The following is a 25,412-nucleotide window of genomic DNA, read 5'->3' on the forward strand; positions in this document are numbered from 1 at the left end:
CCCTGAGGCACAGTGAACTAATAATGATTTAATAACTCACAGCATTTCTAAGCTCTAGCAAAACTTGGTTCCTGTCACGAAGAAGCAGGGGAGGAGCAGGGTTTTCTCCTCCCTGTTCCTAGCCTTGAGCCACTTGCTCAGAGATCATGCCTCTCACTTGTCCTGAGTCACAATATCCACAGGACATGGGGTGTCAGGGGCTGCCTGTCTGCCCATGCCCCCAAACAAACCAGGGCTCTGAAAACGCATGGTCAAGCGGTGCCACCCCTGTGGCCAGCGCCCCAGCAGGGCTTGGGGAAAGCAGGCAGAGGTGTGTGCAGTGCACAGAGCTCTCTGACCCTCCCCAGGTGGCTGTTGTGGGGCTGCCTTTGCTGGGATTTGTCTGGTTTTGTTGCCAGAGTGCCTGGGAATCCCTGAGTGCTGCACAGACCCGAGGCTTAACGATGTACTTAAGTTTAAGCATCTCTTTAAATGTTTTTCCCACATCACAGGCTGGGATGTAAATGCAGGCTATTAAGTGAGCTTTGCAGCTTTTGGGAAAGGCCCTTTCCATGCAGGGAGGACAGGAACCCTCTGGGCTTCCTGGGGCTCAGCCTGGGAGCATCCCTGCCTCACAATTGGTGAAGCTGTTAGGAGAGCCTGTATCCTCCCTGCTGAGGCTCTGCAGACGTCCCTGTCCCCAAGAGAAGGTCTCAGCCCTGCAGCTGTACAGAATACCAGTTATTTACAGAAAAGCCAACAGGAGCTGCTGAGTTTTTGGCTGTGGCTTGAGGACTGGTGGGAGCTGTGTAAGGGTATGCATGTAATGATGGAGAAAGGCGAGTCCAGGGCCATCAGGGCTTAAACTACACAGGGGTTTGTGCCTCTGCCAGGGATGTCTTGAGAGTCTTCAGGGGGGTAGAGGCTGGGAGTGATGTTGATAAGTAGCAGTGACACAGCCAGGGCAGTCCTGGCAGGTCCTGCAGCGGTGAGTGATGTAAAAGAGTCAGGGCCAAGTGGAAAAAATACGTGTTGTTGAACCAGGGGCTTAGCAGTGAGCTGGGAAAGAATTCATCTCCCAAAAAAGGATGAAGGAAGTAAAGCCTCCAGCTCCTCCATGCAAGGGAGAGTGACCTGCACAGGGGCCAGGGACAGCAGGGCTGGGAATTGTTTGTGGGAATGCTGAGAGCACATTTAAAGCTGCTCCTCCTTAGACCATCCTGCAGCAGAGGCTGGATCACGGTTCCTGTGAGGGAAAGGGTCAGGGATGAGGCTGGTTTGAGGCAGAGAGGGAAGCTTTTTCTAGTGAACCCTTTCTCTACCTTAATGCATGAGGAGCCCTCCCTCTCCTAGAGCAGGGCACTGCAAAGAAAGCCACCACGTCCTTCTCCTCTCCAGCATCCTGGGGCAAGTCTGAGCATTGTGGGGTGGGTCTGAGGGTTGAAATGGAAGGAAGACCTCCTAATTAGGGACCAGTTAAACAAAAGCAAAGATACCAGTTGCAGCTTGTGGGTATGCTTTGAGCCTGTCCCACAAAGGAGACTGCTGGAAAGAGGTTGATTAATGAAACCCTGATCCTTAGCCTTAACTGAACCAGAGCCTTCTAGCAACAAGACTCTTGATCAGCACAGCTCAGCCGAGGGAATGAGGAAGGAAAATCCCCGTGTGTGTGTGCACACGTGTGTGGTGCCAGCTTTACTGCAGCTGCTTCCAGTCTGTTGGGGGGAGCCCAGCAGGACAACGGGGTCTTGGGAGGAGCATGGTGCTGGTGGGGCATTAGGGTGGCATTTGGCCAGGCTGCTGAGCTGGGAGAAGCAGGGAGGAGGAGAGTGAGAACTCGAGGGAAGTGTGTTGCCATGGCAAATGGTAAAGCTTTGCTGCATCCAGATTTGCTCCAGGATGAGCCTCTCGTTGCTTCCACTTGAAAGCCCTGTTTTTCCTGGCAGTCGCATTGGCATTTCAGTCCCTCAGATGTGCAAGAACCAGCAATTTTCCTCCTGGCACAGCAGGCTGAGCAGTGCTGTGCCTTTGGGCCAGTGGCAGGGCTTGGCCACCATCCTCCCACCTCATCCTGTGTCGCCTCCTCACCTCTGTGCACAATGTACCTTGGCCTGATCCATTCACGGAGCCACCTCTTCCATCAGCTCTCCCCTTCTGCACATCCTGTAATCCACATTTTCACCTGCATCCCCCCTATTTTGGCACTGGCACCCCCAAGCCCCCCATACTGCATGTTTCCCTTCTCTGTGCTTCGACTCCCTCTGGTTTTGCCAAGATCACTGAACTGCATGTGTTTTTACTGCCTTTTTCCATGCTTCTGCTATGGCTGTAGGACTTCTTTGTGAATGGTAGCTCCAGACAGGTAAGTGAGCACCTGCAGGAGTGTGGCCTGGGCAGGGTGAGCATGGGGCTGGGGACAGGGACACAGGGGCACGTGGGTGCTTCTGAGGGGGGTTAATCAAATGGGATTGAATCAGGGAGGTGCAAAGATCACCAGAAGGAGCAGCTTGAAAGTTGATGCTGGGGAGCCTCTCTGCCCTCTCTGCTGTCTGGTCTGAGGTCAAAGCCAATTTCTGAGTCCAGGAGCTGGATTATTAGATAGAGCTGAGCACAGAGGAGCCCCTGCAGCATTTTTTGTTTTCAAAAGATGGAAATAAACTCACGAGTTGAAGCTCTCTGCTTGGTTAGAGCAGGCAAGGCACAGCAAGAGGCAGCTGGTGGTGACTTGAGGCTCACTTTCCATCACCTGCCTCTCTTCCCACTTCTCATATCTGTGGGTCTTCTTCATTCAAAAAAGAAAATGCATAAAAAATGGTAATTTCAGTGCTCAGTCTCAGCCCTTGCAGTGCCAGGTCTCCTACGCTCATGGACGTTTAGTGTGGATCTGTAACGTTCAGGACCTTGCAGCTCTAGATTGTGTTCCTTCCAGAAGGATTAAATAGCCAGCTTTTAATTTATTAACCTTACTAAAGTATGCAATATGGTAAATTAAAACCTGGGGCAACATGAACTCCTTGGGCAGCCCTGCAAAACTGCTGTTATGTAGATCTGCCCATTCACAACCACAGTATTGCTACTCATTGGAAGGCAATGGATTTAAGCTGCTTAGGACATATAGGTGCTTATGCCCCACCAATTCCTGCTTTCAAATCCCTTATTTTGAGAGAATTTCAGTGAAAAAGCTGACGGTTGTTTTTGCAAGTCTGATAGCCTGGATTGGTTAGCTGGCTTGGGGGGACTGATGCATGAAGGGTAATTACAGATGTTTGGAGCAGGGGTGAGGAACAAGAGCGATGCTGAGTGTGTGCAGCAGCCCGTAATGAAATATTCCATGCGAGGATTTAATGAAGTATGTATGCTGAGAAAGCCCACCTTTATTTATTCAGCAGCGCCCGTGTGTTTGCAGATTTTTAAATCTTCCCTGTCTGAGAAAATATTTACATTTCTAACCAGTGGCTTCAGAGCCAGCTCTGGTTTATGAAATGACTTACTGTGTTTGGGTTACAGGCAAGGGGCTTCACCCGTGGTGACGCTCCTGATTAATGGGGGCCCGCTGTGTATCACGCTGCTGTGTGCTGAGAGTACTAAATGTCCTTGCTGCTCCATGGCTCTTCTCCAGGATTTTCTTCTTACTGTTTTCTCGTAGAAGGAAGATGCCATCGATGACACTTTGAGTTCCCGGCACAAAGTCAAGGAGCTTTCTGTCATAGACGGCCGGAGAGCTCAGAATTGCAATATCCTCCTCTCCAGGTATGGTTAATGCCTTGTTGCTCTCTGGGACTGGGGGCGATGCTCTATACCCTGCCCTGGGCTGCCCTGAGTGTGCTCCTCATCCCTGGAGCAGGGGGTTGATGACAGGAACCAGTGCAGCAGGAGAGCCAGTGACACCTGAACCCAGCTATAGCCTTACATCCTCCTGGTGGGGTGACCTGAAGCGGGGGCAATGCCATTAACTGGGTACGTGGTGTCCCTGGAAAGCCCCCGAGGGGCTGGGATATCCAGTGAACCTTCACAGGAGGTGGAAGGGGGGTTGATTTCACCTCTTATCTTTCTTATCTTCTGGGTTTTGTTTGCTCTTTGCTGGTGGTTGAAGAGGGTCTCTCTCTGGGCTAGGGAAGTGCTGGGTATCAGCAGGGTGCAGAGAGCAGCAGTAGTTCGGCCAGGACCTTGCTGCCCACATCTGAATTTCAGGAAGGGAATGTCCCTCTCTTACAGCTGCCCTGCTGGTCTGACAGCCTCCCTCACACCCCTCACCAGGCAGGCTCAGCACTGCTACCAGCAATTTAATCTGATCTCCAGATTGCTGCCGAAAGGATAAAAAGGGCTTTTTTTTTTTGGCAAGATGAACTACACCAATAAGACTGAATCCTGAGAAAAGCAAACCAGGTTGCAGTGGTCTGAAAGGATGAGCCATCAGTGTAGCTACTTGGGAAAAAACACCCAAATAGCAGCAGAAAATGCCACTTGTTTCTGACTCACCCAGCAAAAAAAAAAAAAAAAAGTTCCAACAGAAGTAAAATTTAAAAATATTCACTCTACTGTCTGTCTGGAGGCACAGAAACTTCTGTGCCACCCAGGACTGGCCAGGATGGAGCAGCATCACTGGCAGGTTGGGTTTGCAGCCGCAGTACCTGAATTTGGTGTTTTCCCAGACTGTGGATTCCGTCTGATTCTTCAGGGTAGATGGTGCCTTGTCTGGGCAGCCCAGCTGATTTCCTTCCCTAGAAAGCTTGGAGAGGCTGATGTCTGCAAAAAAACCCCTCTGGGTGGGTAACTCTGCCCCTGGTGCTTCTCCCAGAGGCGGTTGGCAGACCGTGGGCAGTGAGAGCAATGAGTGCCACAGCATTTGGGGGTAAATCTGCCCTGTTTATGCTGGCTCTGCTCCGGGCTGCTTCTGGGGTTTTTCATGCTTCCTAGCAGTCCAAATAAAGAAGGATGATGATGAAAGCAGAGTTTAAAGCAGCAGGCAAATGAATATGTCTGTGGCAGGCAGCTATTAGCAAGTAAAACGATGGGATTTGGGGCAATGGCTGGGCTGCTCCCGGCATATGTAGGCTGAGCGTTGAGTGGGTTTAGGTGTGATTCAGCCAGAGGTCTAAGTGTATATTTGGAAGTTAAGCACACAAATAGATCCTTCAGTGGGAAGGGGAGAGACCCAAGCACTCAACTTCAAAGGCATCTTGCACGTCTTACTGAGTAAACGTTTCAATTTCATCTCACCAGCAAACCTTTCTCTTCCAAGAAAGCAATGGCTGGAAATGAATTGCCAGTAACTAATCCCACAAAAAGGGCAGGATGGATGTTGCTGCTTGCCTGCCTTTCCCTGTGGGTCATTTCCTAGGGGAGAAGCAGGATCAGACTTGCCCTGCAAGGTGGTCCTCAGGCCTCTCATATGTCTTTTCCCAGGCCTGTCCTCATGCAGGGACGAGTGGCTTTGAGGTTGCAGTGACTTGCCCCAGATGCTGCTTTGGAAGTTCATCCCATGGTACTCCCAGGACCACAATTGGGCTTCTCTCCCCAAGCATCCTTTCGGATTTTATCTAGGGATAAAGCCCAAGCATCCTTTTAGTGGTCTCAGGTCCAGCTCCTGCATCTCCAGCAGTCTCCATGTATCACTGGGCAAACCCTTTCACCCTCTGCCCGCCTTGGCTACCCATCCCAAAGCTCAGCAGAGCAGTGGGTCCTTGGTCCCAGTGTTCCAAAGGCACTGGTCTGGCAGCTGAGCTGATGCTCTCCCACCTCACTCGCACAGCCACCACGGGGCTGAGCAGACTTTCACATGCGAAAGGACCTGCAGGCTTGGCCCCTGATTTAGCCCAGACGTTTGTGAGCTCACCAGGCATTGTCTGGCTTACAGCGTGGAAAGATTACGGCCAGTGAGATACTTTATCTCTCTCTGTAGATTCGGTTTTTTGCCTGTTTCCCTTGCTTTGGGAGAAATTACTGCACAGTGAGATCACTGGATTTTCCTCCAGCTTGTAATGCAGCACAAGAATATTTTTAACACGTGTTTTTTTCTTCTGTGTTTTTGGAGAACGCTTTGCTGATGTCAGTGCCTTATCGTGTCTTCCTCTGTGAACCCACCACATCCTTGCTTTTGCTCCCTGTGCATGGGTGTGTATTTTTAGTCCTGCATTCTGCCAGATGCAAATCCACCCCTCGCTCCATCATTTTCCGCCTGTGCTGGCAGTGAATGGCTCGTTTGATTCCTCTCTCCCGGCGAGGCGATGTGAGGCATTTCTTCTCTCAAATGAATGTGGCTTTTCAGGAGGGCGCGTCCCTTTCCCGGCGGAATTTGTTTTTCCCCTTCACACTTATTACATCCTCGGCGGGATTCGACAAAAGCCCCGCAGAACAGCCCCGCGCTTCTCGGGCTGCCGAGCTGTCACCTCACATCGCCGGGCTGCTGCCTTTAAATCCCTGTGACAGCAAGTCCTGTGACCCCGTTCCTCTCAGACGGCTCGCGTTCGACAGCTGCTGCCAACAATGATAATTATTGTGGTTATAGATAAGCTTCTAGCTTTCACTGGCCCCTTTCCCATCAAATTGTCTGAGAAGCTGTTTTCTTCTGGCGCCCCGCGCTTGCTCTCTGCTGATGCAGGGGCAGGCTCTTGTTCTTGGCACTGGGTTGTGATGATTCCTGAGAAAAGTTTTGGGGTTTTTTTCAAGCTCTTTCTTTTTAAATGCATTTTTATTGTTGACTTTGCTTTCAGGGAGCAAGGGCTTGAAAAAGTCACCCTCATCTTTCACCACCCTGCTGGAGATGGTCATGGTACTTTAATGTGCTTTAGGTGTTCGCTATGGATGAGGAGTAGCTGCCTGCCCACCCCCTTCTCCCAGGAGCATTTTTGCCTCCCAGGGATCCCCAAATGTCCAGATCTAGCCAGTGTCTGCTTTTCATCAGGGTGGAGACCGGTGTTGGTGGTCTGAGCATTCCCGTTTCTGCTTGGGTGTAAAAGGAGTTTCATATCCCACCTCGGATCATGTCCCATCCTGGCCACTGCCATTGTTAGGGACAGGTAGGGTGACCCCAGGATGTGGCAGCAGATGGGACATTTTCCAAGGATGAGAAACATGAGCTCATAAGGAATGAAGATTTACGTACCAGGTCTGTAAGATCCACCTGCCTCGACAAAGCTGATCCTTCACTTCCAGTCTTGAGCAAAAGATTTCAAGCTAAACCAAGCCCTTGCTACCCTGGCCTCAGAGACCAGCACCCTTCCTGTGTTAGCTTCAGCTTCCAAAAGCCAGCTCCACAGTCTCAGTCTGCTCCCTGAAGAGACATGGGGATGAAAATTGTTATTTAATTACTCAGAGTGATCAAGTCAGCTCCCGATCTTCTTTTTGAATCTGCTGATCAGGTTGACTTCCAAGGTCTCACATCCTGCTGTAGGGTGTGTTTCTGGTTTCAGCTCATTCCTTTGAGCCACATCCAGTGTTTCAGCATCCCTTGGCAGCACTGATCACCGATACTGGGGCCATGGGGTTCCTCAAACAGGTCTTTTCAACTCTGCGGTTTTTCCCTGCATGCAAGTACAGGGAATTACATTTTTAAAACTGGATCTGTTGCAATGGCTTTAACCTCGACTGCACGCTGGGCAAGGGAGAGGATGTTGGTAAACGGAGTTGCAGGAGTTTCTGGGCTTCTGCTTTATTTAATTTAGATTATTTTATAGACCACAATGCAAAGAAGAAGAAAAATACGTGTGGTTTTGCAATCAAAGTCCTTGCAGGGAGCGGTTCCTGGGAGTGCTGCAGTCAAATTAAACTGTAATTAATGGCTGCTCTAGCCCAGGAGGTGCCGAGGGCGTCTTTCCATCTCTCTGTTGCCTCAGCTTGGTGTGGGCTGCTGGCAGAAAGATCCCTGCCAGGGAAGCCCAGCCTGGTGGTGCTTGCTGTGACACAGTGGTCTGTGGTTTTGCAAATCTCCAATTTGAGGCTGCATCTTCAATTCCTGTTAGGTGAAGTAGAGGAAGAAAAAAGTGGAGGAGAGGCTGGTTTCCAGCTTCTTACACTTCGAAGCGCATTGAATCCCCACCCCTCCAAAGAAAACCAAACCAATGGGTTTCCTGGGGTGCTGAGCATCCACTTGTCCAAATTTTGGATTTCCTTCTCATTTCTTCCTAGAGGAAGATTTCAGCTGAAGGTGGTCGGGAGAAGTGGGAGAGGCAATGTTTAAATCCAAGAACAGCAGTGGAAATTGGCCAGATTTTCCTTAGGGGTTGTGGCAGTGGGTTCAGGGACAGTGCTGAGCTGCATGCCTGAGCCTGGGCTGGGCTATGCTGCCGGTGGGAACGTGACCCCCTGGCCCCATGGCCTTTGGGGGTGCTGGAACTGCAGGAGCAGCATTGCTATGGGCAAGAGTTTCATTGAAAGTTGGATATTTAATGTACTGCTTACAATCCTTACATAAAGTACTATACAACAGGGAAACAGGGAATGTCAGCTGCGGTGTGGGGAGAGGGAATTGGCTGGGGAGGCTTGACCCCCTCTGTTTGCAGCAGGGCCAGGGCTGCTCTGTGCTGTGCTGAGCCTTGGCAGAGCATGGTCCTACCACATTTCTCACACATCCTTCTTCAAAACATGCTGGATAGAGCTGTTTGTGATTCTGCTGCTGGCTGGGGGTTAAGCTGTTGCGCAGGTGTGTAAGGAAACACTCCTGAACCTCCCCCCGATTGCTGGGGAATAAGTGGGAATAACTCTCCTTTCCCTCCACCTCCCAGGCTGAAACTCTCAAATGAGGAGATCAAACGAGCGATTTTGACGATGGATGAGCAGGAGGACCTCCCAAAAGACATGCTGGAACAGGTGGGCAACATGTCTCATGCTCCTTTGTGGTTGCCTCATGCTGAGACGACACTGTGCAAAGTACTTGGGACCAAAGCACAGCCTGGAGTGTGTCAGGCCCCAAATTATTTACCACATGTTGACAAACCACCCAGGTGGGCTGGAGCAGCAGCTTGGTCATGGCATCAGTGCTGGGAGCAGCATTGCCCCCACGTGCCATTCCTGTACCCAGGTCTGTCCTGGGACCCTGAGGTGGGGCCAGTTGCCTGTTCTGTGGCTGCAGCTTGAAGTTTGTGCTCAGTGGTGATTTATTTTTGAAAGCTTAGACAGTATTTGTGCAGTCCTCAAAAGGGGAATCCCATTTTTCATCCCATCTGAGTCCCTTTGGAAGCATGTTGTTCACCTGTCCTTAAAGCTGAGCTGGTAATTGCACTTTGAACAGAGAGGTGGGAGGATTCATTGCACAAAATTTCCATCTGCTAATAAGTAGAGCTGCAGCAAATGGGAGTCCCTGACTGACATCTCCTCTGGCAGAGCTGGTGTTGAAACCTCCTTGGAGCAGACTTAGTACATCTGTTGTAAAAGCAGAGTGAGGCCAGGGCAGAGGCAAAAGACACTGATGTGCTGGAGTAATGTGAGGAAGGTCACAGGGACAGCAGTAACGCTTATTTCACAGGTGCCTTGGGGTCACTGTCTGTACATGCTGAAAAAGTGTTAGATTCAAGGAAATAAGTCACTGTTCGGCTCCTGAAAAATTGTGCATGGACCTCATGTCCACCACTGTGCTTTTCTCTTGTTTAGCTCCTGAAGTTTGTTCCTGAAAAGGGTGACATTGACCTGCTGGAAGAGCATAAGCACGAGCTGGACCGCATGGCCAAGGCTGACCGGTTCCTCTTTGAAATGAGCAGGTTGGTGGCTCAGGGGACACATTTTGGCACAGGCTGGTTGGGAGGTGGGTGTTTCATGGAGCCTGCGTGGGAAATAAGCCCTTCTTACTGTTTTTCACATCAAGAAATGAGTGGGCCAAGCAGATGGGAAGGCAGGCAAGGTGCTCCACATTATAAGGATCATTTGTGATGCTGTGCTCCTAAAATCAGGATTGTGCTCCCATACCACCAGTAGCTGGACAGAGCAGGGGAGAGGGGTGGGGAGATGGATTCTCTGGTGGGAGGTGTTTGCTTCCCACACCATATCCCGACACATTTTCCCTCTCATTCTGGGAAAATGGTTTAGGGGTGATTGTGGTGGTTCTGGGTTGATGACTGGACTAGAAAATCTTGACTCTTCTGACCTTGATGATTCTGAGATTCTGTGATCTAATCTGGTCTAGGGGAAGATGTCCCTACAGGGCAGAGGGGTTACGACTAAATGACCTTTCAGTCCCTTCCAACCCAACCCATTCTATGATTCATTGTGGCCCAGGTGGGAAGTGCTGTTAGAATGGTAACACAATGCTCCTTTCTCTTTCATTCTAATGAATATTCAAGCCTGATGTATATACATTTTGCCCTGCTGTGTAGATGAGTCCCACTTCTCACCTCCGGATTGACTCATCCCTAGGGCTCCTGAGACTATATGAGACTGAAAGGAAATGTCATTTCTTCCTGCTCCTGGTAGCAATCATTTAAGACTTAGGAGTCTTCAGGGATGAATAACCTTATCTATTGCATGCACATCCTCTAGAGGTGCCGGGTTAAAATCTTGAAGCTCTTATTTAAATTGAACTGAGCAGTTAGCTCTCTGAATTTCTTAGCTGAACTTCAAGCAAGTCACTTGTTGGCAAGGTCAGCGAGTTTTACAATTCGAGATTGCACTGGGAGATCAAAAATAGAAATGCTCCTGTGCTCCCCGAGAAACGCACTGCTGAGCACCGGGGCAATGCGCCGTGTGGTTGCTGAGTGTCAAAGGCAGGCAGGATGGAGCTGTGAAGTTCAGACCTGAGCCCTCGGGGCTCAGTGATGCTCAGAATTAGTTTTTCTGTCGCAGGTCACCTTTCTTCTTCACTGACTCTCGCCCAAGTGTTGCTCCTATGCCTTCATCCTTTGGAAAGCACAATGTGCTGGTGCAAATGTTTTCCTTGATTTCCAGCACGGCTTTTTAATTTGCCTTGTGGTCTGTAACCGAGTGTGATGTCTTTGTCACCTCTGATTAGTAAAACAGCGTAGCTCATGGCTCTGTATGTGAGCATGTCTCCCGTGGGTCCTTGGTCCAAGTGACTCAAATCAGACTGCCATGTGCATACAAGTGAGATCTTGTTTAGCCTGAACACAAGCCTGACATGAGCAGAGCCATCCCCGACTTGTCCAGGAAAGGGGCTTTCCAGCCCAGGCTATCATTTTGATGATCAGAAGGTCCAGTTTGATTATTTCTGGTCGTAGGTGAGCCTCTCTCCAGCTGCAGCTCGTCACAAAGCCGTGGGAAGCCCAGACCTCATCAGCACCTTGGCTTAGGAGTGGTTGTGAAAGAACTGTTTGTTCATACCAATAGGGTGTAAAAATGCACTTGTTGAACCTGCTGAATTAAGGATAGGCTTAAGCATGTGTTTAAGAACCCACTGGGATCTACCCCAGGACAGCTGTAGCTTCAGTTGTCAATTTTTCCCATCCCAGCACAGTTTCAGGGAGAAAAGGGGTCATTATTTTTTAATCACCGTGGCTCAAGCGTGCTTTGTTAGCACAGCTGTGAGCAGTGGAGCAACGGAGCTCTGCCTGGAGCAAGCAAAGCTCAACCTGCACCTCCTTTCTGTTTTCCAGGATAAACCATTATCAGCAAAGGCTGCAGTCCCTCTACTTCAAGAAGAAGTTTGCGGAGAGAGTTGCAGAGGTCAAACCCAAGGTGGAAGGCAAGTGACCAGATCTTCTAAGGGACTCTGTCCCAGCACAGGGATCGCTCACAAGGAGAGCATCCTCCGTGCTGGGATGAGCCTGAGCTGGCAGTGACACAGGGGAAGGGAGGGAGTTGGTGGTCACTCCTTGGGGATACTGAAGGGGTTGCTGGTGGTGGGCTGTTGTGCCAGGGGGTGATGTCCTACCCCTCTCTGCTTTCAGCCATCCGTGCCGGCTCCAAGGCAGTGCTGCAGAGCAGCAGCCTCCAGCAGCTCCTGGAGGTGGTCCTGGCCTTTGGGAACTACATGAACAAGGGCCAGAGGGGCAACGCCTTTGGGTTTAAGATCTCCAGCCTCAACAAGATTGCGGACACCAAGTCCAGCATTGACAAGTGAGCAGCCCCTGCCCTTACCCTTGGTAGCATCCACGGGCCCCAGGGATGTTGGGGGAATGGAGGGGTCATTAGCATTACCTCTGGGACATGAGTGTGTGGGAGCAGTCCCCTCCTCCTGCTGCCCAGTTTGGCTCACCCAGTGATGTGAGTGTGCACTCTTTAAGCAGGACAGCTTTCGAGGGAAGCCAAGCTGCAGATCAGCACAGGGATTGATGGGGGGCTTTCCTTCCTGGGCTGGCTAAACTGCAGCCAAGGCTGATTAGTAGGATCATCTTCCAAATGCTTTTTAACCCCTTTGAAGAAGCCAAGAGCCAGAGAAAGGGTTTCCAGGGGCTTTTCTCCATGGCAGCCCCCTCTGCCACTCTCCCATGCTGATGCAGCCATTGCCTGGTTTGCTCTGCCCTGCTGAACTCTGTTCGCAGAGCAAGAGGAGCTGGGTCAGGTCTCAAACCTGCCTGGTCTCATCCATCAGTAAAGACAAGACAGTGGAGGACAAGAGCAGTGACACTCAAGTCATTTCCCCTGGGTTCCTCCTGTGGAGGACCCTTGCTTGCAAGGACCAGGCTGCTCTGCACTGTGGCTGTGCATGGGACTGACCCATCCTGTGTCCCCATCCAGGCAGAAAGCAGCATCCTTGCAGGAATCCTCAAATAGTTCTTTGCCAGGGTTGGGATTTAACCTGGGGTTTTAACTGAACTATGAGCTCCCCAAGATGCTGCCATAGTGACCTCTCTGCTCCTCTTTCCTAGGAACATCACCCTGCTGCACTATCTCATCACTGTTGTGGAGAAGAAATATCCCAAAGTCCTCCACCTGCATGAGGAGCTGCGAGACATCCCACAGGCAGCCAAAGTCAAGTAAGCGGGGATTGAGGTGGCACTTGGGGAGCACTGGGAGTGCCTCTCCCCTCGTTTCAGCCTGCTTTTCCTTATCACCCCACCCCTGCTCACCCTCCTGGCCAGATCCTGGCTGCTGGGCTTCATCCCATGCCATGGCCACGCTGGCCCAGAGCAGCCCAGGACTCAGAAGCAAACATCACCTGGCGGCTTTAAATCACAGCGCTTGCAGCAAAGGCTCTAAACTTCTGAGTTTGAGGGAGGAGAGCTGCTTGGAGCAGCCGCTTCCTGTTGTTATCTCACCGCAAAAGCATTTAATTAATTTCTAATGGTACATTAAGTAATCCGGGAGGAAGCGGTTGCGGTGTGGCTGCAGATACAGGGCAGCTGTTTATCTTCATGTGCCAGGGAGGCTCTGCCTGCAGCACGGGCAGGACCAGGCAGCTGTGTGAGGGGCTCACCTGCATCCAGGTCCTGCCTGCCCCTCGTTTTACCACCAAACATGGAGTTTCTGGGGTTTGCAACCAGTTTTTTAACCCTGCCGGGTGACCTGTTGGGAACAGGCTGCCCCAGTTCAGCAAAGCCCTTAAACACAGGCTGAACCTTTAAGTTCAGGAGGAATCTGCTGTTGCCCTGCAAAGCCCTCAAGTATGTGCTGAAATACCTCTGAAATCAATGAGGCTCTGTCTTGGTTTTAAACTCCAGCAGGAGCTTGCAGGCTTTGTTGCTTCAGGGACGTGAGCAGCAAAGATCACATGTTTCTGCAGCCAGGGCATATTTGTGTTAGCTGTGGACATGTAAAGGGGCTGAAACTGCACCTCTTTAGAGAGGGTGCAGTTAGAACAGGTTACCCAGAGAAGTTGTGCATGCCCCCACCCTGGCAGTGTTCCAGGCCAGGTTGGACAGGGCTTGGAGCACCCTGGGATAGTGGAAGGTGTCCCTGCCCATGGCAGGGGGTTGGAACTGGATGGGCTTTGAGGTCCCTTCCAACCCAAACCATTCTGTGATTCTACGGAATACGCACAGAGTTTACAGTGGCTTGAGGGTATTCCAAGCTTCAAAGGTCCTTTGTAGCAGTGGTGGGTTCCCAAGAAAGATGTGTACTGGACAAAACAAGCATCCTCATGTATAAAATGTAAAATAATCATCAGCCATTGGGATTGAGCACAGTGACAGGACAAATCTTGGTGTGCAGGGAAAAGTGTTTTTCTCCCAGAGGGTGGTTGGACACTGGAAGAGGTTCCCCAGGGCAGTGATCACAGCACCAAGCCTGACAGGGCTCCAGAAGCATCTGGACAACACTCTCAGGCACAGGGTGTGACTCCTGGGGCTGTGCAGGGCCAGGAGTTGGACTTGGAGATCCTTGTCAGTCCCTTCCAACTCAGGTTATTCTGTGGTTCTGTGGGTGTGTGGTGCTCAGTTTGCAGGCATCAGCTGAGGGCATGGCTGAGCAGGACATGCTCCCTGCTGATGGACTCTCCAGCTTTCCCATGCTCCAGGATCTGCAGCTGTTGCACAGACACACGTATGGGAAAGAGAACGCCTGCACAGAGGGTTTCTTTACCCCCCTAAACTTTATCATTTCGCTCTAAACTGGACACCATATGTAACATTTGGGTTTGGTCCAATCTAGAGTGAAACCAAAAAGTTTCTAAAGCTCTGGAAAACCCTGAATTCCCCCCAGCCCCGCAGCTGTGAAGCAGAAATTGCCGCCTCTGTCAATCCCACCACTAGTAATGAACTGCTGGAGCACAGGGCTCCCAAAACTGCATTTTCCCAGACTAAACCTGCCAGGAATGCTTGCCCCATGACCCGGCGTCAGCATTTCCAGGGACCCCAGCCCTCGCACAGACACCCCTGGAAAGGCATCAAGCCTGTGGTCACCGAGCCTTTGTGAGAAAGCTTCCCCTCAGACGTAGTGGTAGAAACCCGTAAGCACTTGAATTTGAAGCTCAGGGGCTTGAGCCTTGTGTAAACAAAGCCAGCGCCAGACGTGGTGATTTATTTTTATTTCTCTATATTTGGGCTGTCTCCCTTTGTGAAAGCCTCGCTGCTCGGAAGGATGCTTTGCCTGGTGTTCACCCAGCCGTGGTACCCTGAAAAGCTGTCTTCTGTGCACTGGGACAACGGCCCCATCCACTGCTGGCCCTGGAGAGAAATCTGTGCCCAGCAAGGCCCTCTTCTGAGCCCTCCATGCTTTTGGAGAGGGCAGGAGGCTGCTGAGCTTGCTAAACCTGTGCAGTCCCCTTGATTAAAAATACAGAAAAGTGCTTTCCTTTAAAACAAGCAACTGCAGCCACTTTGAGATAGTCCCAGCTTAGGGGCTGTCAGCCAGATTTGCTGCTCAAGACACACTGGTCTGCAAAAAGGAGGGTTGGGGTCTTTTCCATGGGAAAACCATGGTCAAGTTGGTCAGAGAGCTGTAGATGTTGCTGGAAAAGGCTGAAAATTAACATCCCGCTATTTCCAACAGCATGACTGAGCTGGAGAAAGAAATAAACACTCTGAGAAGCGGCCTGAGAGCGGTGGAGACTGTAAGTATTATTTAAATGAAGTATAGTCCAGCCTGGCTCCGAGCAGCACGGCATCCCTCCTTGGGGAGGCAGGCCAGGGAGCTCCCAGCGAAGCTGCTTTTATCTCACATCCTGGAGATCTGTTTGCGTTTCCTTCCTGCCCTGCACGTGTGCCTGTCCTCTCAGGGCTGTTTTGGCACTGAAGTTACCATGTGTGTTTAGGTACAATGCATGGTTTATGTCTAATGCATCAAGGGAGGCTGAGAAAGCCTAGTGATGATGCCCATGGAGGACCTGTGATGTGCAGAGGGGTCTCCCCTTGGCTGTAAAACCACAGAAGGCTGGGGAGCACTTCTGCAGCCCAGCTGGAGTGGTGATGAAATGGTGGAGGTATCCCAAAGGACCCACTTTGGGTTTTGCTGAATTATCCTGCTTCCGTAAGCTTTCCTGCAGGATTTGGCTTAAAAGCTTACGTCAGGCAGTGTAATCCAGTGTGTCATGCATGGCAGGGGGGGGCAGCAGTGGTGGTGCTCACAGAACCCCTGGCACTGATGCAGCCACAGTCCCAATGCCACTGCCAGAGGCCAATGGTATTTGTGTCCTTCATCAGCCAGGGCCTGACCAGATTTACGTTTTTGTTTCCCCCAAAAGGAGCTGGACTTCCAGAAGTCTCAGGTTCAGAAGGCAGGTGACAAGTTTGTGTCTGTCGTCAGCCAGTTCATCACATTGGCCAGCTTCAGCTTCTCAGATGTCGAAGATCTCCTGATGGAAGCAAAAGAGCTGGTAAGGCCACCAATGTCCCTGAGATCTGAGTCACTTTTCAGCCTCACCTCCTTCTCCTGTGTCTGTTTGGCACTGACCTTCTGACCCATGCTTGGGCATTATGATGGACCTCCCTGAGGCCGTGGCTACCCCTGGCCACCCTTTAGGACTGTTGACGGTAACCTGGCAGATACTCTCTGCAGTGAGTTAGGACTGTGGAGATGGTGACAAATGCTCTGCAAACTGTATTATCTTCTGCTGACTTGGCTGGATCTGGAGGAGAAGGTCTTGTCGTGGTCCCCAGCATCCCTGGAAGTCCACTCTGAAGCAATTTGCAGCTGTTCCCGTGGTGGGATGGGCTGTATGGAACACTCCATCTCTTTGCTTTTTAAACACATGTCCAGATTCAAATTATGTTCCTGTTTTCTCTTAGGAAAGCAGAAACATCCCTGTTTTATAACTTTACATCACATGTGGACATTTTCAGCCTTTCCTCCCCCACCAGAATCTCTTGTAACATGGCAGAGAATTTTAATATCTTGATTAAAATCAGCAAGATTAACCTCAATTATATTGACTTATATAGTGGCACCTCTCAGATTCCTCCCTGCATCTTGAAGTGTTAAGTCTCTTAAGTAAACAAAGAAATAAAAATGCACTAAATGTCTTTTGAAGAGCCTGGGGCACCCCTGCAAATAAAACTAAATCATACAGGCAGGCTTTAAAAATGTTCCTCTTGGTCTACCCTGCAAAATCAAAGCAACTAATAAATCTGTTGGTGCTTTGATTTTGTTTTTCTTTTCATTTAAGCGTGCTTATCTCCAGAATGTGCCTTCACAATTTTAACAAACTTGCTCTGCACAAAGAGTCTCCTTCAAGCTGGAAGTGAGAACAAAGAGTGTCAGTCCCAAGGACAACTCAGGGGCTGCCCGGGGACTGGGACATGTTGGCAGATTGTGGATGTCCTATCCTGACCTCTGCTACAGCCTCATTCGACTCCCTCACATTAATGGTGTGCAAACAGCACAAGAGGCCGGAAAACTCCCTATTTCCCTGCCCAGGGCTGTGCCTGAGCCTGGGCAGAAATCTCTTTTAGAAGTTTCACCAACACATTTGGTTTCAATAGCAGAGCATGTGGCAGTGATAAATAATACCCCAAAAATACTTCAAAGAAAAACTTAAAAGTGCAAGTTTCCCTTCCCCTGCCGTGTTTACTATTAGTTTTATGTCTTCAGTCCCACAGTATTTTGCTTCCTTGTTTTTACTGCTGCTTAGTTAATAAAGTGGAGCTGGGGCAGGGGAGGCTCAGCAGAGCCAAAGGCAAGATGGGGAGAGGGGGCTGGAGAGTGATCCAGGTCGGGTCTTGCAGGGCTGCAGGTAACACACCAGGTGATTTGTTTCAGGTTTAAATCAAGGCTTGATAAGGCAAAGCCCTGCTCTCTGCCATGGCTGCTGGAAGTGTTTCACTCTGCTCCATCAGGTCGAAGGTTTCACCAGTCCAGTGGATTTATCCAAGAGTGACGCACCCCTGTCCTCTCTCTTCCAGTTTTCCAAGGCTGTGAAGCACTTTGGAGAAGACACAGACAAAATGCAGCCTGATGAATTCTTTGGCATCTTTGACCAGTTCCTTCAAGCCGTGACTGAGGCCAAGCAGGAGAATGAGAACATGAGGAGGAGGAAGGAGGAGGAGGAGCGCCGGGCACGCATGGAGGCACAGGTGGGCACATACCGGCGAGTCCAGCAGCACCCCCAGGGCACCTGGGAGTGGCAGCTGTGTCATGATGTTCCCATGGTGGCCACAGTGGCATGGGGAAGGGAGCTTCTGTGCTCTTAGACCCACTGGCTTTTCACTTTTGATTACTTGATTAAATAATGACCTTGGGTTGGTGAGGTCTTGGAGCTGAAATGTGCAGCAGAGCTGGTGCTGTCTGGGGACTGCTGTGACACACAAGCAGCAGCTGTGGGGCTTTGACTTGTATCATAGAATCTCAAAATCATATAATGGTTTGGATTGAAAGACACCTGGTTCTGGGCATGGACCGTGGGCAGGGACACCTTCCACTAGACCAGGTTGCTCCAAGCCCTTTCCGGCCTGGCCTTGGAGCACTTCCAGGGATGTGGTCTATCAATAACCCTGACCAGCTCTCAGGTGCTAAGCACTGGGGTGGGAAACCACCCTTATTCCATGAGTTTGGGGATCACCATGCATGTATTGGGCAGCCCCACAACCACTTGTGTGAGACTGAGATGTCTTCTTTCCCCCCGCTGCCGTGACCTGCAGCTGAAGGAGCAGCGGGAGCGGGAGCGCAAGGCGAGGAAGGCGAAGGAGACCGGGGAGGAGAGCGGTGAGTTCGATGACCTGGTGTCAGCCCTGCGCTCGGGTGAAGTCTTCGACAAGGACCTCACCAAGCTGAAGCGCAACCGCAAGCGCATCACCAACCAGCTGGCGGAGAGCGGCCGCGAGAGGCCCGTCACCAAGCTCAACTTCTGAGAAACAAACTGACAACCCAGCAAAAGACAGGCGGGTCAGTCTTTCTGAAGTGGCTATGGTTTGGTTTTTGTTGTTTCCATGACACTGCCTTGCGATTCGAAGCGGAACAGTGGCACGCTCTTTGTCCCCGCGGGCGAGCGTGTGTGTGTATATACTGTGTATATAGTCGGGTCGGGGGGTGTGGAGGGAGGTGCGTGGGCAGCTCACGTTGGTGAGTGCCAGCCCCACCTCCTCCCCACTCCAAAAAGTAGTTCTCCCCATGCACAAGCACAATGCCGCGTCCGTGGAGCAAGAGAGGACCCAGCCCCGAGCCGCTGGCTGTCCCCATGGCCCCAAAGCCAACGGGAAGCTGCCTGCTGCTGCTCTCCTGCTCAGAACCCCCCAGGGCCGTTTGCAGGGGACGCCTTGCACACAAGCTGAGCGGTTTAAAGAAGAAAAGAAGAAAAAAGCAAAGTTGACTGAACTTTAATCCATTGTTTGTTTTCTCTCATTGTTGTGATTATTCTGAGAAACTCGCAGATCTGTGCGTTCGCGCTGGTTCCCGAGCTCAGCGCCGCGGGCGCTCCTGGCGATGCTCTTCCCGTCATCCTTGGGAAACGCTCTTTTTCCTCCTGCTGCCACCTTGCTAAAGGACAAACTTTACCCCAAAGTGCTTCTCGCTGTAACGCCACACTGATGTATTTATACTTTTGCAACGTTTTCCGGCCCAAGACGGTGGGAAAGGTTCGGTTCTCAGAGGAGACGAAGAGCATAAACTTTTGCGTTGTAACTTTTGTTCTTGCTTTCTGTTCAATGGGACAAACTGTATCCTCTGTCAAGGTGGGTCAGGACCAAAGGTCTCTGAAATACAAAGGGGTTGGGGTAAAACCCACCAGCTTTCGCCCACCTTCTTTTCCTTTTTTTTTCTCGGACACACAGAAGCAGCGATGCCAAGAAACACTCGTCTCTTAGCCAGGTCCTTTTTTGACTGGTTTGCTGTTCGTTGTCATTGCAAATTTGTAAGCAGAACTACCTGTCAAATGTCAGTCCAAAAAAAAAAAAGACAAAAAAAAACAATAATAAAAATAATTCAGAGCTCTCAGGGAGTAATAATTTAAGGGTTTAGAAAATTAAGAATTGGAGAATAAAAAATAACCACCGTTAACATATTAACATTTCTATTCTTAAATTATGCTGAGTATATAGAGGACTGTTACTTTTTACTTTTATTTATTTGTGGTATGTTTTTTAAGAAAGCAAAACAAAACCTTTTTATACCACCAATACTTTTGTGATCTTTTTTTTTTTTGTTTGTTTGTTCTTTTTCCTGTGGAGAGATGAGTTTGTCCCTGTTGCACTAGATATTAACACTATTTGAAATAAGGTTGGTTGTTCTTTTGTCAGATAATCGGTATTACTGGTGGGGTATGGGATGTCAGTTAACTATATGTACTGTATAGCAAAAGTGCTGTTTAAACTAATTTGTATAAAAAAAATATGGTTCTAAGCACCTGAAGGCCGCGGGGTCTGTGTGCTGAGTGAAAGCTGTGAAATCTCTCTCGAAGCAGAGTTGTCAAGAGCTGTGGTTTTACCATTTTGTTCTTTTCTTCATTGCAACGTTTAACGCACTGTAGATTTAAAAAAAAGAAACAAAAAAGAGAAAAAAAAAAAAAAGGACTTTCTGAGTAGCATTTAAAGCAGTAATAAATAAAGCAGGTAAGCGCAAAAATAAAGTCCAGCACCTCATATCCAAGCAGCTGCAAGACCTGCAGATTATGTTCAAAGGTGGAGTTAAGCACTTTGCTTTAAGAAGGAGGGGGAAATAAAGACAAAAGGTAATGATAATACTATTCCTTAACTAAAGTGCCTCTATTTATATTTTTTATTTATGGCTGAAAAAAATGGGGCTGATACAATTGAGGGAATGGACTATGGGGGGAATTGAAAATACATAAAACAAGAAGGAAAAAAAAAGGTTAAAAAAAAAAGTTTGGCTTCTGATGGTTTAAGGAATGGTTGGTCACACGTGTTTAATTGGACAGGTGGTGGGGGTCAGAAAGGGTGATCTCCTCCCGGGGTCCCTGGGTGCCAGCACCCACCCTGCTCCTGCCTCTGCAACCCCAGTGCCACATCAGGACCTTTCCTGACAGATTTCCTCTTGCCCTTCCAAACCTCTTGGGTTGGTTTTTTGTTTTTTTTTTTTTTTTTTTAATTGTTTTACAACAGCCTGATTATCAGGCTGACTTTGCCATTTCTTTGTTTTCTTTCAGAAAAAAGAAAAAAATATTATATCTCTATAAATAAATACAAAGGCTGTGTGCAGGTAATTCCATGTGCCATTGTCGAAAACTACTTTTAGATTGGTGCTGGTGTAAGTAGCCACTCTTTTCTCTTGGGTGTGTATTTTAAAGATGACTTTTTTTTTTTTAATAATGCCAAAAACAAAACAACAAAAAAAATCCATAATAATTTGTAAACGAAAGTTTATGTCTTGGACCTTATTAGCTTCATAGTGACTAAGGTAGTCTGTTAGGTGCAAGGATGTTAGTAGTTCTAGCTAGTGGGAAATGCTGTGTAATGTTATGAGACTGTACATTTTCTAAGATGGCAATATGCAATAAAGCAAAACGATTTCGGTGAGTGTACATGGCAGAGGCGTGAGTTATTTTTTAGGGGGAAAAAATGGGATATATAGGAATTGAGGCAGGTGTTGAAGAAGAGGCTCTAAACGTTGCTCTTTTTTGGGTGTGTTTGCAGGCACTTCTGGGGTCGACTGATAACCCCACTTGACCCTTTCCCTGAGTGCTGGGTTTTAGGAGGTTGGGGTATTTCCACTCTCCAGGATTGCAGCATCCTCATTGTAACCCACATGTGGGCTCTGAAATGCCTCACAGTTGGTGACCCCATTCATTTATCCTTGTTTTGTTGTTGCTGATGCCTGTTCCCACCTTGGTGGGAATTTTTCCAAAAGCCCACTGGGGTTTTTCCAGGATCCTGCATTGAGGCAGCAATCAGTTTTTCATCGTAGGATTGAATCCTATCCCTTTTTCCAGGAGAAGTGCTGGCTGGGCTGGCCACTGGGCCTCTAGCAAGCTTATCTAGTGATGTTTCCTTGGCAGTAGCCCAAACCCCTCCTGGCCTATTCCTGCTCACTGTTGCTTTTCCCACACACCTTCCCATCCAGCCTCTGTGTTACTTTTCAGCGTTCTTGAGCGAATTGTGCAGCACCAACATCCCCAGACCCCATTGCCCGTGCCACTGGGAGCATCTGCACTGTGCTCTGACCCATGGGCTTCCCATTTTGGATTGGGGCTGGCAGGGAGCACAGCTTCCATCACCACCCTTGGCAGTTGTGGGCTGGTGATGCCATGGGAAAGCAGCCCAGGGCTGTGTGGTGACAGGACCCAAGGAAAACAGCAATGGCTTCAGCTGCTCTTCCCATCATAAATCCCCAGGTCTCTGGCATAGGGCTGGTCGGGGTTCATCCATTAATAGATGTGAACAAGCCAGCCAAACCCCACAACCCGGTGAGGACCTGAAATTCTAGTTCATGGCAGATTGCAGGACACAGGACACACCATTGTGTGACACAGGATGGTCCCCAGGATGGGGGCAGGGTGGCGGTGGGAGATGTGAGCAAGCTCAGGACAGCTTTTTATTCAACCAAGATACTTCAGGAGAAAAAAAAATCTCCTGGGAACTTTCAAGCTTCCTAGCCTTAAAACCCTTCAACGTGGCTGGATTAGCAGCATCTATGGCTTAAGAACACAAATTTCAGATACAATATTTGTCATCCCAGAGGAAAGGGGACCAGGGTGGGTGCTGTGCTGGACTGGCACGGCTGTGCTGTGTGAGCCCGTGCCCACTGCCATGCTGGTTGGCTGAGTTTTCACCTGAAACAAGGCTCCTGTGCCCCAAATCCTGACTGTTCCCTCCAGTTACAGCCATGAGCCAGCACACCCTTGTGCACTGGATGATCCAAACCTGCCCAGACCCGCTGGTGCCGGGGAAGCTGCCGGGCACGGCGCTCCTGGAGGAATTGTCCCATGGGGCCACCCGGGTTGGTGGCACCAAACCTGCTCAGCCAGCCCTGACTGCGCTCCGCTCCAGCCCGGCAGCTTTCCCTGTTGCCCAGGGCTGGGGCGACTGTGAGTCCCGCTGGAGCGAGGAGTGCCAGGTGTCGCCTCCCGCACTCAGCCTGTTATCCTTGGCAGCGCGCCCCAGCTTGGAAAAGATGAGTCAAGGGGTTGTGGCAATGGCCTGATGCAGGCACGGCATCGCATGCAAAGCTCAGCTCATAAGTAGGGCAGGCACGGCTGGGCGGGGAGACACACCCAGCTCCCATCCTGCTGGCAGCACTGCCACTCTGCGCCACTGGCAGGAGCTGCTGGACTTCTGGACTGTTTATTTACTCCCAAGAAAAGGGACAGTGGGCCCAATGGACTTGTCAGGCTTTGATATCCCTGCTGGAGACCCTCGGGAAAGGGTAAGCAAAGCAGGGATGTTGCCAGTTCTGCTGTGGTTGGACCTGGCCCTGTCCCCACTGCCAGTGCCCATGTCATACCTCAAGCAGATGCTCTGGGGTAAAACTGCACTTTGCCATCATCACTGTCACACAGCCCCATCAGATCTGCAGTCCTTGTGCAGGGCTGGCACTGCTGGAGTGCCACAGGAACAGGCACAAGTCTGATGAGGAGCAGCTGAGGGAGCTGGGGGGGCTCAGCCTGGAGAAAAGGAGGCTCAGGGGGGACCTTCTCACCCTCCACAACTCCCTGACAAGAGGCTGTAGCTAGGTAGGGGTTGGTTTCTTCTCCCAAGTAACAAACAACAGGACAAGAGAAAACAGTCTCAAGTTATGCCAGGGCAGGCCTAGATTAAATATCAGGGAAAAGTGCTTTGTCCAACGGGTTACCAAACATTGGCACAGGCTCCTCAGGGCAGTGGTGGAGACACCATCCCTGGAGGTATCTAAAAGCCATGTAGATATTGCACTTGGGGACATGGTTTGGTGGTGAGCTTGGGGAATGGTAGGAGTCAACGATCTTAGAGATCTTTTCCAATCTAAACGATTCTGTGATTACAGACAATTCTATGATTCTGTGATTCTCAACTTCTGTAAAAGCTGGTTATTTCTGTACCAGCCTGTGCTTTGGGTGAACATGCTCGTCGAGCTTTGTTTCTGGGGGAAACAGGAGAGGCCAAGTGGTCATAAAGGTGATGTGTGCAGGAGGGAGGGGATGAGCCCCATCTCCACCCCAATCTCCTGCAGCAAATCCTGCAGACATCTCTCCTGTGAGCTCTCTCCCTGGCATTGCTCGGGGCCCTCCAGTAGATGCATGTGAAAAGGAGAGTTCTCTCTTTGAATCAGAAGTGCTCTGACCTGAAACCTCTGAGCATTTTGTGTCATTTTTAGCCTTAAACCAGGGTGGATGAGAGTGTGCGGGTAAGCCAGGGAGAAATCCCGTGCTGCCGGGCCCCAGCAGAGGCTCAGCAAAGGCTGAGGAAAGTGCCATCTGCCGGCCCTTTCCAGCTTCAGCATTTTAGAGCTGTCAAGTACAGAATCAACTCCGCTCCATGTTTTCCTCTGTGATCTCTACTGTGGTCTGAAAAGTTTTCATGCTAAATTTTCTATGTAAGTTTCCCCCAGCATGGTTGAGGAGGGCTAATTTTAATTCTCTCGAGTCAAATAGCCAAAGGTCACTGCCTGTGGCTTCTCTGTGACTTCTGGCAATGCCCGACCTTCAGGTTGATGCACTATGTGTGCACCAAAAATGCACGTGTGTAAGATAAACTAACTCAAAACAGTTTCATGGGTCATCTGAACTTACTTCCGTGGCTTTTGAAATTACCACAAAGTGCCCCTCTTGCCCCAGTGCCAGGGTCTGCATTGGGAGCCCGTTTCTACCCAGCTTTCCTTACACTTTGCATGCACTCTGTTGTCACACCGCAATGAATTTGAATTTAAGCTGGAGTTTCCCAGTTCCCAGGGTAACTCCGTGAAGGTAAGTCATTGAAATTGCCATTTTCCCATTACTTTCTTTATTGGCCCATATTCCAGGATTTGCTCATGTGCTCTCAGCTCAGAGGTGGCTCTGCAGGAGGGGAAGGACACACATACTTTTTTTTGGGCAACAGCAAGCAGAGCTGCTCTAAACCTGGCTTTACCTGGGCTTTGGGTGCTGTGGGGTACCAGCAGCTTTTCCATCTGCTTGAATTTGTGCCTGTGTATTTTCACATGGCTTTACTTTGCCAAACTCTGTGCAGAGCATCCCCTGGACTCAAGGAAAAGTACGGAAGCTGCAGTTTTGTGCTTCACCCAGCTCCTAATCTTTGCCTAAAACCCTTTTTACTATGAAATCAGTGAGAAGCACTCAGACAAGACCTAGTTTCTATGGCAAATATTTCCAGTTTAATAGCAGGAGGCGATCACCATTTGAGTTACATTTTCTGTAAAGACTCCACAATTCAGACGCTGTATTCAGAACATGACATGACCTCAGGGATGCTATATTACCAAATGTTCTGTAAAATGCTCCAGACTGGGCACAGAAGCCACAGGCACAGATCAGGCACAAGTGCTGCAGCACATTAAATTCCAGTGGAAAAAAATAAGTGACCTGGTTACTTGGAGCATTTTTTATCCCTGATGCTGAGATTAGTTCAGAGAATGCTGCTAAATCAGATAAGCAAATTACATCGTGAGGGAATTCCTGGGAGGCGAAGATGAATTTCAGAGAAATTTATCTTGCTGGTTTTGTCCACATCTACCCTGAGGGTAGGTGAGCCCTGGGAGGTGTGTTAATTTGTAGGGCCCACCCGGAGGGGTTTTGAAGCACCAGCATCCTC

At 49.8% G+C, this 25,412-nt stretch overlaps 1 protein-coding gene across 1 annotated transcript in view; it reads left to right on the plus strand.

Annotated features, from left to right (window-relative positions):
- The window catches only part of DAAM1 (dishevelled associated activator of morphogenesis 1), a 90,311-nt gene extending 69,100 nt beyond the window's left edge, over positions 1–21,211 (plus strand). The window contains 11 exon segments of the mRNA XM_039552523.1: positions 2,312–2,341; positions 3,626–3,729; positions 8,703–8,787; positions 9,568–9,674; positions 11,520–11,608; positions 11,814–11,982; positions 12,735–12,842; positions 15,295–15,355; positions 15,986–16,117; positions 17,643–17,813; positions 18,378–21,211. Coding sequence (XP_039408457.1) covers positions 2,312–2,341; positions 3,626–3,729; positions 8,703–8,787; positions 9,568–9,674; positions 11,520–11,608; positions 11,814–11,982; positions 12,735–12,842; positions 15,295–15,355; positions 15,986–16,117; positions 17,643–17,813; positions 18,378–18,587 — 1,266 coding nt within the window. The 3' untranslated portion in view covers positions 18,588–21,211.
- Positions 21,212–25,412: the final 4,201 nt, after the last annotated feature.

This window comes from Corvus cornix, chromosome 5 (assembly GCF_000738735.6).
Source record: "Corvus cornix cornix isolate S_Up_H32 chromosome 5, ASM73873v5, whole genome shotgun sequence".
Taxonomy (NCBI): Eukaryota; Metazoa; Chordata; class Aves; order Passeriformes; family Corvidae; genus Corvus; species Corvus cornix.